A 14,472-nucleotide genomic window follows, 5' to 3' on the forward strand; every position below is an offset into this window, starting at 1 on the left:
ACAATAACTCCACTTGTGAACAGTAGGAGACGTCATTGTCAGCTGTAATTGATGCTCAAAGCCACATGACAAGTTATTGAGCCTGACATTTTGGGGGGCAGTATACCCACCACTGTTGTTGGCTTTTGTTTTAATAAATTGTTTGAGATGAGGAAATCACCACTGCATGCTTCTACTTAAATGGCCATTTTTTCATGATAAAATATCACTGTAGTGTGAACCTTTTCCATTTTCCATAAATTTCACCTGAAAGCCAAAATATCCCTAACTTTTTGTGAGTAGTGTATCATCGGGAATTAGAGAAGCTTGATCTTGGCTGATATGCTGGCTTACATCTCACGAGGTATATGTAAACTGGGGCAATGAGTCACAGAGGCATCTCATAGTTCTTAATACAAAACATAACAAGGAAGGAGGAATATCAGCATTAGCCATTTCCTTAAAGGAGCTGCAGACCTAAAGTAAGTGCACACTTATAGATCATGAGTAGATCATGACAATACAAACATATATACATTTTCACATCTGTAAATAAATATTGCAAGAGACTTTCCAAACTAGAGATACAATATATCACAAAAGTGAGTACACCCCTAAACTTTTTTTGCAAATATTTTATTATACCTTTTCATAGGACAACACTGACAATAAGACACTTTGATATAATGTACAGTAGTCAACGTACAGCTTGTATAATTGTATAAATTTGATTTTGTGCTGTCAATAACTCAACACACATCCATTAACCCCTTCACCCCCGGCCACTAAAACACCCTAATGACCGGGCCATTTTTTGCAATTCTGACCAGTGTCACTTTGACAGGTTATAACTCTGGAACGCTTCAACGGATCCTGGCGATTCTGAGATTGTTTTTTCGTTACATATTGTACTTCATGTCAGTGGTAAATTTAGGCCGATATGTTTTGCGTTTATTTGTGAAAATTTAGCGAAAATTTTGAAAATTTCGCAAATTTCAAACTTTGAAAATTTATGCCCATAAATCTGAGAGATTTGTCACACAAAATAGTTACTAAATAACATTTCCCACTTGTGTACTTTACATCAGCGCAATTTTCGAAACAAATTTTTTTTCCGTTAGGAAGTTAGAAGGGGTCAAAGGTCATCAGCGATTTCTCATTTTTCCAACAAAATTTACAAAATAATTTTTTTAGGGACCACATCACATTTGAGGTGACTTTGAGAGGCCTAGGTGACAGAAAATACCCAAAAGTGACCCCATTCTAAAAACTACACCCCTCACACTGCTCAAAACCACATCCAATAAGTTTATTAACCCTTTAGGTGCTTCACAGGAACCAAAGCAATGTGGAAGGAAAAAAATGAAAATTTTACTTTTTAACACAAAAATGTTACTTTAGCCATAAAATTTTCATTTTTACAAGGGAGAAAAGAGAAAGTACACAATACAATTTATTGTGCATGTTCTCCTGAGTACGCTGATACCCCATATGTGGTAAAAATCAATTGTTTGGGCGCACGGCAGAGCTCGGAAGGGAAGGAGCGCCATTTGAATTTTTGAACGCAAAATTAGCTGCACTCATTAGCGGACGCCATGTCGGGTTTGAAGACCCCCTGAGGTGCCTAAACAATGGAACTCCCCCACAAGTGACCCCATTTTGGAAACTAGAGCCCTCAAATAATTTTTCTAGATGTTTGGTGAGCACTTTGAACCCCTGGGGGCTTCACAAACGTTTATAGCGTTGAGCCGTGAAAAGAAAAATTTTTTTTTTTACCACAAAACGGTTGCTTCAACTAGGTAGCTTTTTTTTTCACAAGGCTATCAGGAAAAAATGCACCATAAAATGTATTGTGCATTTTCTCCTGAGTACGCAGATACCTCATATGTGGTGGAAAGTAATTGTTTGGGCGCATGGCGGGGCTCAGAAGAGAAGGAGCGCCATTTGACAGCAAAATTGGTTGGAATCATTAGCGGACGCCATGTCACGTTTGGAGACCCCCTATGGTGCCTAAACAGTGGAGCTCCCCCACAAGTGACACCATTTTGGAAACTAGAGCCCTCAAATAATTTTTCTAGATGTTTGGTGAGCACTTTGAACACCTGGGGGCTTCACAGAAGTTTATAGCGTTGAGCCGTGAAAAGAAAAATTTTTTTTTTTACCACAAAACGGTTGCTTCAACTAGGTAGCTTTTTTTTTCACAAGGCTATCAGGAAAAAATGCACCATAAAATGTATTGTGCATTTTCTCCTGAGTACGCAGATACCTCATATGTGGTGGAAAGTAATTGTTTGAGCGCATGGCGGGGCTCAGAAGAGAAAGAGCGCCATTTGACTTTTCAAACGCACAGACGCAGTGCACTGATCGGCCGCTGCAGGACGCACGGTCGGATGCGATAAAAAAAGCGTCGGGGATACGTAAAAAAAAAAGTCACGCCAAAAATTGACCATGGATGCAGATACGTTATGTGCATCCCTGATCAGCGCTTGGCGGGACGCACGGACGGATGCGATACAAAAAGCGTCGCAAATACGGAAAAAAGTCACGCCAAAAATTGAGCAGGGATGCCGATCCGTTATCTGCATCCCTAATCAGCACTCGGCGGGACGCACGGACGGATGCGATACAAAAAGCGTCGTGAATACGGAAAAAAGTCACGCCAAAAACTGACCACGGATGCAGATCCGTTATCTGCATCCCTGATCAGCGCTCGGCGGGACACCCGGACGGATGCGATACAAAAAGCGTCGTGAATACGGAAAAAAAAGTCACGCCAAAAATTGAGCAGGGATGCCGATCCGTTATCTGCATCCCTGATCAGCGCTTGGCGGGACGCACGGACGGATGCGATACAAAAAGCGTCGGGGATACGGAAAAAAAAGTCACGCCAAAAATTGAGCAGGGATGCCGATCCGTTATCTGCATCCCTGATCAGCGCTTGGCGGGACGCACGGACGGATGAGGTGTAAAAATGGACAGGGGATACGGAAAAAAAAAAAAAAAAGTTATACTCACAGTACCCAGAGGACTAGCAGGAGGATCACTGACCAGAAGAGCTGCAGAGGAACAGATGGCAGAGAGATGGACAGCTTTACAGGAGCAGCAGGCAGATCAGCAGAATGCCCAGGAAGGACCCAGCGATGGACGCAGATGTGATCAGGCCGGTGAAGACAGGTAAGAGGACGTCGGGGGAGAGCAGAGGGGGAGAGGGGGGGGTGAGAGCAGAGGGGGGGGTGAGAGCAGAGGGGGGGGTGAGAGCAGAGGGGGGGTTGAGAGCAGAGGGGGAGGGGGGAGAGCAGAGGGGGAGACCGGAGAGGGAGCTGCAGAAGCAGAATAGAAATAATGGGGGAGGCAGTCAGATCGTGGGGGGAGCGGATCGGGATGTCGGGGGGGGGAGCAGATCGCGGGGGGGGCACGGCAGGGGCTATCACGGCAGCGCGCAGGGGCACCACGGGAGCGCGCACGGGCTGCAAAGTGAGCACAGTACTCACTTTGCAGCAGCAGCGGTGACCTCAGCAGCAGCGGTGGTAGCAGATCGGGATGCCGGGGGGCAGATCGGGGCGTAGGGGGGCAGATCGGGGCGTAGGGGGGCAGATCGGGGGGGGCACGGGCAGGGGCCTTCACGGGAGCGCGCAGGGGCCTTCACGGGAGCGCGCAGGGAGCGGAATACTTACCATTGGAGCAGGAGCGGCGGAGACATCAGAGGCGGCGGCGGCAGCAGCAGCGGTGGCGTGGTACCAAAAGTACCAGCCACTCCACGCTGCAGACATGTTGGGGGAGGGCTCACAGGCCAGCACAGGCCTGGGGAGGGCGGCCACCGGCAGATCAGACCGCCCCACTGCACACTGATTGGAGCGATTGCGCGTCATAGCACGATCGCTCCAATCAGTGCTGCAGGGGCTGGGGGCGGCATGTTTGAGGTCCACCTATGATATGCTGCTGCAGCTGCGGCATCTCATAGCTGGATCTCACAGGATCGCACTAATTCGGGCATTATTTTTGCCGAAATTAGTGCGATCGATGTGGTTGGCGGTTCAGATTTGAACAGCCAATCACATCGATCGTCGATAGGGGGTGGCGATGCAGCCCCCCCTGGGGTCAAGCAAAGGTGCCCTGCTGTAAGAAACAGCAGGGGACATCATTTGAAAGCCGTTGCTATGGCCACGGCAATCAAATGAAGTTTAGGCCGTAAAATTACGTCCCTGGTCGTTAAGTCACGTTAAAATAGGACGTAATTTTACGGCCCGCGGTCGTGAAGGGGTTAATGTAAAAACCACTGGCAACAAAAGTGAGTACACCCCTTAGTGAAAATGTTCAAATTGTGTCCAAAATGTCAACATTTTGTGTGGCCACCATTATTTTCAAGAACTGCTTTAGCTCTCTTGGACATGGAGCTCACTAGAGCGTCACAGGAGCTGCTGGAGTCCTCTGCCCTCTCTCCATGACATGATAGAGCTGATGGATGTTAGAGACCTTGCGCTCCTCCACCTTCCGTTTGAGAATGCCCCAGATGCTCAATAGGGTTTAGGTCTGTAGACATATTTGGCTAATCTAATCCAATTTCTTTGGCAAGGCAGTGGTCATCTCAGAGGTGTGTTTGGGGGTCGTTATATTGGAATACTGCCCTGCGGCCCAGTTTCTGAAGGAAGGGATCATACTCTGCTTCTGTATGTCACAGTACATGTTGGCATTCATGTTTCCTCAGTGAACTCTAGCTCCCCACAGCCAGCAGCCCTCATGCAGCCTCAATCCATCCACCATCATATTTTACTGCAGGCAAGAGGCACTTGTCTTTGTACACCTCACACGTTTGCCACCACACAAGCAAGACACAATCTCAACCAAATAAGTTTATATTGGCCTCATCAGACCAATGGACATGGTTCCAGTAATCCCTGACCTTAGTCTGTTTGTCTTCAGCAAACTGTTTGTTGGATTTCTTGTGCATCATCTTTAGAAGAGGCTTCCTTCTGGGACGACAGCCATGCAGATCAATTTGATGGAGTTTGAGGTGTATGGTCTGAGAACTGACAGGCTGAACCCCCACCCCTGTAACCTCTACAACAATGCATCTATATGGAAAATATAACCTCTGGATATGATCCTGAGCACGTACACTCAACTTCTTTGGTTGACAATGGTGAGGCCTTTTTTGAGTAGAATCTGTCTTGTTAAACCACTGTATGGTCTTAGCCACCGTGCTGCAGCTCAGTTTCAGAGTGTTGGCAATTGTCTTATAGCCTAGGCCATCTTTATGTAGAGCAACAATTCTTTTTTTACAGAGCCCTAGAGAATTCTTTGCCATGAGGTGCAATGTTGAATTTTGAGTCACCAGTATGAGAGTGTGTGATCAATAACACTAAATGTAAGGCTAAGGCCACACGAGCATTTAGCATCCGATACGAGAGAAACGGATGTGTTATGATAATGACCCCTGGCTCCCACTCTGCTGTGAGCGTGGCCTGAGTGTCATGCAACAGTGATCCGATCCTGCAATCAGATCACAGCTGCAGAGAGGGAGGGACCAATTTCCCTATCTCCTTCATTATCAGCTGATGCGATTATCGCACTGCACTTCGGTATAATGAAAGTGCAGTGCAATGTTTCTCTCGCACCCATATGTCCGTGAAAATGAATTGGATTACACCTGCTGCGATTGTTTTCTCAGTCCGATTAGGGCTGAGATAAAAATCTCACATGGCAGCGACACCATAGAGTAACATTGGTCCGAATGGAATGAAATGTTTTTATCGCATTCCACTCGCTCTGTGTTACTCACCGTGTGTCCTAGCCCATAACACACCTGCAACCTTGTAACACTTTACAACGCTTTGCTCACATGCGGCATCTTTTTTGTCAGTGCATCTTAAAATGCACCAAAAACGCACCGTGGCAAAAACGCAATGCGTTTTTACCGGATTTTTGATGCGTTTTTATCACATTTTGCCCAATGCAGTTTTTAAGTCAAATCTATTGACTGGAGGTCTCAAGAACGCAGTAAAAACGCAAAAAGAATTGACATGCAGCATCTTGAAAAACGCAGCCAAGATGCAGACAACAGATGCCCAGTGTGGACAGCAAAATTGAAATCTCATAGACTTTGCTGGGAGAAGGAAATGTATACATTTTGGTGCATCTTTGTGACCTCAAAAACGCACCAAAAGATGCAGTGTGTGAACATAGCTTAGCCTAATCAATCACATTACATTGAGGAGGCCAAATGGCTATTTGGGCTCATTTTGGCCATTTTCTCTTAGGTGTGTACTCACTTTTGTTGTCAGCGGTTTCAACATTAATGGCTGTGTAATTACTTATTTAGAGGGCACACCAAATTTACACTGTTAGGCCTAAGACGCAAGGCAAGAAAAACGGAGCGAGTGGAATGCGATAAAAAAAATCGCATTCCATTCGGACCAATATTAACCTATGTGTCAGCACACATGAGCGATTATTTTCTCAGCCCTAATTGGACCGAAAAAACAGTTGCAGCATGCTGCGGGTAGAATGCGATCCTGTTTCACTCGCACCCATACAAGTCTATGGGGTGAGAAAAACATCACACTGCACTCGCGTTACACCGGTAATCGCAATTGCTGGCTGCTGAGGTCTAATCCCTCCCCCCGCAGCTGTGGTCTAATTGCACGATCGGACCACAGTCGCATGACACTTGCATGACACTCGGCTCCCGCTGTGCTGCCAGTGTGAGCCGAGTGTCATGCGAGGATTGCACATAACCCCGTGTGGCCTCGGCCTTATACAAGCCCTACACTGGCTAAGTTACATTGTATCAGTGTCATATCTGCAGTTGTCCGATGGAAAATACAATAAAATATTAACAAAAATGTGAATGGTGTACTTACTTTTGTGAAATACTGTATATGAAATAAACCGGTGACCATGAGGGCAGCCATTTTTCTGGAATTTCTTCTTACTGATAAACTCAGTCAGCCTGTCCCAACCTAAAATGGTTAACAGCGAGCGATAGATAGTCCATATCAACTGTAGAACTGCAGAAAATGCGGTGGTTACAGAAAAAATCCTATTCATACTAGAGGTCGGTGGGGTCAGCGGTGTGTACCTCAAAAGCAACAAGATAATTAAGGCTAGGTTCACACTTCCGTTGTTTTCTATCAGTGACATGCGCTGCTTGACGCTTGTGACTGATGCGTTGTACAACGGATGACAAGAATAGAATTCATTGTCGGATTCCGTTATAAAACGTGAGTGAGAGAGAGATCAGCTGATCGTTCACAATAGCCGACCGCCGGGTGATCAGCTGATCGTTCACAATAGCCGACCGCCGGGTGATCAGCTGATCGCTCACATTAGCCGGCTGCCGGGTGATCAGCTGATCGTTCACAATAGCCGGCCGCCGGGTGATCAGCTGATCGCTCACAGAAGCCGCCGCCGGGTGATCAGTTGATCGCTCTCATTAGCCTGCCGCCGTGTGATCAGCTGATCGCTCCCAGAAGGCGGCTGCCGGGCGATCAGCTGATCGCTCACAGAAGCCGCCGCCGGGTGATCAGTTGATTGCTCTCATTAGCCAGCCGCCGGGTGATCAGCTGATCGTTCACAGAAGGCGGCTGCCGGGCGATCAGCTGATCGTTCGGCCGCCGAGAGAGAGCATGCGCAGCAGAATCAAAAGGATTCCACTGCTCAAAAAACGCTACATGCTGCGTTCTTGCAGCTATACGGTCAGTCGTTCCATGCAACGCAGCGTCATCAGTCACAATCCGCCACTCATACAAGTATATGGGAACAACGGAATCCACCAAACGGATTTCGTTGTTTACCAGAGCCGCGGATTGTGACTGATACAAATTGACGGAAATGTGAACCTAGCCTAAGGGCGGCGTCACACGCTACGATATATCGGGCGATATGTCGTCGGGGTCACGGATTCTGTGACGCACATCCGGCATCGTTAGAGATATCGTAGCGTGTGACAGCTACGAACGACTGTGAACGAGCAAAAATACCCACCATATCGTTGCTCGTTGACACGTTGTTCATTTTCATAAAGTCGTTCCTCCTTCTGCGCGCCGGTTGTTCGTCGTTCCCGTGGCAGCACACGTCGCTCTGTGTGACAACCCGGGAACGACGAACACAGTTTACCTGCGTCCCGCCGGCAATGCGGAAAGAAGGAGGTGGGCGGGATGTTACATCCTGCTCATTTCTCCGCTTCTATTGGCCGGCCGCTGTGTGACGTCGCTGTGACGCCGAACATCCCTCCCCCTTCAGGAAGAGGATGTTCGCCACCCACAGCGAGGTTGTTCAGGAGGTAAGTACGTGTGACGGGGGTAAGCGACTTTGTGCGTGTAACGCCGCCCTAAGAAGTTTGATGAAAGTGGAATGTTCTCCAGTTACATGCCATTTACATAAATAGGAGGGAGCTGATTGAAGCAGAAGAGCTGTCATTGCCGGGATAAGGGTAGGAGTGGGCATACCCACTTCTAAACCAAAACTGAAATCACAAAATAGTAAATCTGGGAAACGCCTTTAAATCCCTGACCATAACACAAGGCTGCCAGCTACCTCTGCCAGAAGAGTGCCAGCCACCAGCTCATGTGTATACTGGGATTACAGATGCACACAATGTAACACATCCATGCTTCAGCTGCCTGGAAGTTGGTGACCTGTGATAGGAGGGAGCTCCCCCGAGACCGGGGAGGAATGCAGATAATGAAAAGAAGGGCCTGGTATGAGGTGCTGCCTCCATACAGCATATCCTGCATACAGCATACCCTCCATACATATCTGCCGTACAGAATACCATCTGTACAGAATAGCATGCCCTATGTACAGAAGACACTCCATACTGCATACCCTCCATACTGAATACCCACTGGGCTCTCTACAAAGAATACCTTCAATACAGCAGAGCTTCCGTACAGCATAGCCCCCATACATCAAGCCCTCCATTCAGCATACACTCAGCATAGCACTCTATTAGCAGTGGCAGACATATCATTGGTGCCGCTGCACAGACCGTTCTGTCAAAGGGACCCTTTTTGGTGTGTCTACCACTGGCCGCTAGTACAGTATACCCTCCATACAGAATGCCCTTAGTACAGCATACCCTCCATACAGAATGCCCTTAGTACAGCATACCCTCCATACAGAATGCCCTTAGTACAGCATACCCTCCATACAGCATGCCCTTAGTACAGCATACCCTCCATACAGAAAGCCCTTAGTACAGCATACCCTCCATACAGAATGCCTTTAGTACAGCATACCCTCCATACAGAATGCCCTTAGTACAGCATACCCTCCATACAGAATGCCCTTAGTACAGCATACCCTCCATACAGAAAGCCCTTAGTACAGCATACCCTCCATACAGAATGCCTTTAGTACAGTATACCCTCCATACAGAATTCCCTTAGTACAGCATACCCTCCATACAGAATGCCCTTAGTACAGCATACCCTCCATACAGAATGCCTTTAGTACAGCATACCCTCCATACAGAATGCCCTTAGTACAGCATACCCTCCATACAGAATGCCCTTAGTACAGCATACCCTCCATACAGAATGCCCTCAGTACAGTATACCCTCCATACAGAATGCCCTTAGTACAGCATACCCTCCATACAGAAAGCCCTTAGTACAGCATACCCTCCATACAGAATGCCCTCAGTACAGTATACCCTCCATACAGAATGCCCTCAGTACAGTATACCCTCCATGCAGAATGCCCTTAGTACAGCATACCCTCAGTACAGTTTGCCCTCCCCCTGTACAGCATACCCTCAGTAGTTTGCCCTCCTTCCATAACCTCCCCCTGTACAGCATACCCTCAGTACAGTTTGCCCTCCACCCGTACAGCATACCCTCAGTAGTTTGCCCTCCCCCTGTACAGCATACCCTCAGTAGCTTGCCCTCCTTCCATAACCTCCCCCTGTACAGCATACCCTCAGTACAGTTTGCCCTCCCCCCGTACAGCATACACTCAGTACAGTTTGCCCACCCCCCTGTACAGCATACCCTCAGTAGTTTGCCCTCCCCCCGTACAGCATACCCTCAGTACAGTTTTCCCTCCCCCTGTACAGCATACCCTCAGTAGTTTGCCCTCCCCCCGTACATTATACCCTCAGTACAGTTTGCCCTCTCCCTGTACAGCATACCCTCAGTAGTTTGCCCTCCCCCTGTACAGCATACCCTCAGTACAGTTTGCCCTCCCCCTGTACAGCATACCCTCAGTACAGTTTGCCCTCCCCGTGTACAGCATACCCTCAGTACAGTTTGCCCTCCCCCCGTACAGCATACCCTCAGTACAGCATACCCTCAGTACAGTTTGCCCTCCCCCCGTACAGCATACCCTCAGTACAGTTTGCCCTCCCACTGTACAGCATACCCTCAGTACAGTTTGCCCTCCCCCTGTACAGCATACCCTCAGTACAGTTTGCCCTCCCCCTGTACAGCATACCCTCAGTACAGCATACCCTCAGTACAGTTTGCCCTCCCCCCGTACAGCATACCCTCAGTACAGCATACCCTCAGTACAGTTTGCCCTCCCCCTGTACAGCATACCCTCAGTACAGCATACCCTCAGTACAGTTTGCCCCCCCCCATACAGCATACCTCAGTACAGTTTGCCCTGCCCCCGTACAGCATACCCTCAGTACAGTTTGCCCTCCCCCTGTACAGCATACCCTCAGTACAGTTTGCCCTCCCCCTGTTCAGCATACCCTCAGTACAGTTTGCCCTCCCCCTGTACAGCATACCCTCAGTAGTTTGCCCTTCCCCTGTACAGCATACCCTCAGTACAGTTTGCCCTCCCCCTGTTCAGCATACCCTCAGTACAGTTTGCCCTCCCCCTGTTCAGCATACCCTCAGTACAGTTTGCCCTCCCCCTGTACAGCATACCCTCAGTACAGTTTGCCCTCCCCCTGTACAGCATACCCTCAGTAGTTTGCCCTTCCCCTGTACAGCATACCCTCAGTACAGTTTGCCCTCCCCCTGTACAGCATACCCTCAGTACAGTTTGCCCTCCCCCTGTACAGCATACTCTCAGTACAGTTTGCCCTCCCCCTGTAAAGCATACCCTCAGTACAGTCTGCCCTCCCTCCGTACAGCATACCCTCAGTACAGTCTGCCCTCCCCCTGTACAGCATACTCTCAGTACAGCATACCCTCAGTACAGTTTGCCCTCCCCCTGTACAGCATACCCTCAGTACAGTTTGCCCTCCCCCTGTACAGCATACTCTCAGTACAGTTTGCCCTCCCCCTGTACAGCATACCCTCAGTACAGTTTGCCCTCCCCCTGTACAGCATACCCTCAGTACAGTTTGCCCTCCCCCTGTACAGCATACCCTCAGTACAGTTTGCCCTCCCCCTGTACAGCATACCCTCAGTACAGCATACCCTCAGTACAGTTTGCCCTCCCCCTGTACAGCATACTCTCAGTACAGCATACCCTCAGTACAGTTTGCCCTCCCCCTGTACAGCATACCCTCAGTACAGTTTGCCCTCCCCCTGTACAGCATACTCTCAGTACAGTTTGCCCTCCCCCTGTACAGCATACCCTCAGTACAGTTTGCCCTCCCCCTGTACAGCATACCCTCAGTACAGTTTGCCCTGCCCCCGTACAGCATACCCTCAGTACAGTTTGCCCTCCCCCTGTACAGCATACCCTCAGTACAGTTTGCCCTCCCCCTGTTCAGCATACCCTCAGTACAGTTTGCCCTCCCCCTGTACAGCATACCCTCAGTAGTTTGCCCTTCCCCTGTACAGCATACCCTCAGTACAGTTTGCCCTCCCCCTGTTCAGCATACCCTCAGTACAGTTTGCCCTCCCCCTGTTCAGCATACCCTCAGTACAGTTTGCCCTCCCCCTGTACAGCATACCCTCAGTACAGTTTGCCCTCCCCCTGTACAGCATACCCTCAGTAGTTTGCCCTTCCCCTGTACAGCATACCCTCAGTACAGTTTGCCCTCCCCCTGTACAGCATACCCTCAGTACAGTTTGCCCTCCCCCTGTACAGCATACTCTCAGTACAGTTTGCCCTCCCCCTGTAAAGCATACCCTCAGTACAGTCTGCCCTCCCTCCGTACAGCATACCCTCAGTACAGTCTGCCCTCCCCCTGTACAGCATACTCTCAGTACAGCATACCCTCAGTACAGTTTGCCCTCCCCCTGTACAGCATACCCTCAGTACAGTTTGCCCTCCCCCTGTACAGCATACTCTCAGTACAGTTTGCCCTCCCCCTGTACAGCATACCCTCAGTACAGTTTGCCCTCCCCCTGTACAGCATACCCTCAGTACAGCATACCCTCCCTCCATAACCTCCCCCCGCACACTCGGCCAGTTGTGTAGTTACCGTTGCATACCACCAGCTTGCAAATGCCATGGTGAAGTTCTGGCCGCTCCCCAGAAGTAGGTAGAAGTTGTGTGCCGGCCGAGGGCAGAGATGAGGGCAGTGCCGCCTCCACTACATAACAAGGGGAGGGTTGTGTTTCGGGGTTAACTCCGTACGGAGGGAATGCAGACAGCACCACACCCTGTATCTTCGCCTCCTCACCCACATGTGTCAGGCAGCAGGGAGGAGCAGGTATATACAGTATGTATACAGGAGTACACAGCCGCTGCACGGCAGAGCATGAGGGCTGTGGATTGCAGCTGCCCCGCCCGGGTCTGACTCTGCAGCCAGCACTTGCCCCCTGGCACAGAGGCCGGCGGCCCCCCAGCACCCAGCACCCGGGGCACTTACCCCTCTGGCACCTCCCGCCGGCTTCTTCCCCTTGTTGGGCATGTCTGCTCCCGTCTGCTCCTCTTCTCAACTGCAAAAACACAAAACAAAGTAAAATGACAGGAGGGACTTCCGAGTGCATGAAGCAGCTTTTCCGACCGAGTCCAGCCCAGGCCCCTCCTTAGCTGCTGTACTGCTGCTGCCAGGGGCTGCCCACCAGGGCTCACTGCTCTGCCCACCGGCGCTGCCCACCAGGGCTCACGGCTCTACCCACCACGGCTCACAGCTCTGCCCACCAGGGCTCACAGCTCTGCCCACCGGCGCTGCCCACCAGGGCTCACAGCTCTACCCACCGGCTCTACCCACCAGGGCTCACGGCTCTACCCACCAGGGCTCACGGCTCTACCCACCAGGGCTTACTGCTCTGCCCACCAGGGCTCACGGCTCTACCCACCAGGGCTTACTGCTCTACCCACCAGGGCTCACGGCTCTACCCACCAGGGCTTACTGCTCTGCCCACCAGGGCTCACGGGTCACGGCTCTGCCCACCAGGACTCACAGCTCTGCCCACCGGCGCTGCCCACCAGGGCACACAGCTCTGCCCACCAGGACTCACAGCTCTGCCCACCAGGACTCACAGCTCTGCCCACCAGGGCTCTGCCTGTTTACTTTCCTATCTCATATCTTTACATGAGCTGCCTTCTCCCAATGGTCCTAATTGCAGCCAAAATATAACTCAGTTTGCAAAAATTAGCTTAAAAACAGTGACAAAACCGGTTCATATAAACACAGCATATTGGGAAACACGACTGTTATTACAGGACCCTACATTGTACAGGGTGTGAGGGCAGCATTCCTGCAGAAACACTCCTGGGTGTGAACTGCAGTGTACACAGGGTTGTCAGGTGTCATTGTGAGAGCTGCAGTGTACACAGGGTTGTCAGGTGTCATTGTGAGAGCTGCAGTGTACACAGGGTTGTCAGGTGTCATTGTGAGTGCTACAGTGTACACAGGGTTGTCAGCTGTCATTGTGAGTGTTACAGTGTACACAGGGTTGTCAGGTGTCATTGTGAGAGCTGCAGTGTACACAGGGTTGTCAGGTGTCATTGTGAGAGCTGCAGTGTACACAGGGTTGTCAGGTGTCATTGTGAGAGCTGCAGTGTACACAGGGTTGTCAGGTGTCATTGTGAGTGCTACAGTGTACACAGGGTTGTCAGGTGTCATTGTGAGAGCTGCAGTGTACACAGGGTTGTCAGGTGTCATTGTGAGAGCTGCAGTGTACACAGGGTTGTCAGGTGTCATTGTGAGAGCTGCAGTGTACACAGGGTTGTCAGCTGTCATTGTGAGTGCTACAGTGTACACAGGGTTGTCAGGTGTCATTGTGAGAGCTGCAGTGTACACAGGGTTGCCAGGTGTCATTGTGAGAGCTGCAGTGTACACAGGGTTGTCAGGTGTCATTGTGAGTGCTACAGTGTACACAGGGTTGTCAGGTGTCATTGTGAGAGCTGCAGTGTACACAGGGTTGTCAGGTGTCATTGTGAGAGCTGCAGTGTACACAGGGTTGTCAGGTGTCATTGTGAGAGCTGCAGTGTACACAGGGTTGTCAGGTGTCATTGTGAGAGCTGCAGTGTACACAGGGTTGTCAGGTGTCATTGTGAGTGCTACAGTGTACACAGGGTTGTCAGGTGTCATTGTGAGAGCTGCAGTGTACACAGGGTTGTCAGCTGTCATTGTGAGTGCTACAGTGTACACAGGGTTGTCAGCTGTCATTGTGAGTGCTACAGTGTACACAGGGT

At 50.0% G+C, this 14,472-nt stretch overlaps 1 protein-coding gene across 6 annotated transcripts in view; it reads right to left on the reverse strand.

Annotated features, from left to right (window-relative positions):
* Positions 1-14,472, reverse strand: part of CAST (calpastatin) — a 330,646-nt gene that overhangs the window by 241,711 nt on the left and 74,463 nt on the right. For 3 of the 6 annotated variants that reach the window (XM_075325072.1, XM_075325075.1, XM_075325070.1), the window contains exon 1: positions 12,698-12,853. In XM_075325072.1, coding sequence (XP_075181187.1) covers positions 12,698-12,739 — 42 coding nt within the window. In that variant the 5' untranslated portion in view covers positions 12,740-12,853. Of the gene's footprint in view, positions 1-12,307; positions 12,469-12,697; positions 12,854-14,472 lie in introns of those variants that run through there. The other 3 variants (XM_075325071.1, XM_075325074.1, XM_075325073.1) reach the window with 3 other exon arrangements.

This window comes from Anomaloglossus baeobatrachus, chromosome 1 (genome assembly GCF_048569485.1).
Source record: "Anomaloglossus baeobatrachus isolate aAnoBae1 chromosome 1, aAnoBae1.hap1, whole genome shotgun sequence".
NCBI classification, from domain to species: Eukaryota; Metazoa; Chordata; class Amphibia; order Anura; family Aromobatidae; genus Anomaloglossus; species Anomaloglossus baeobatrachus.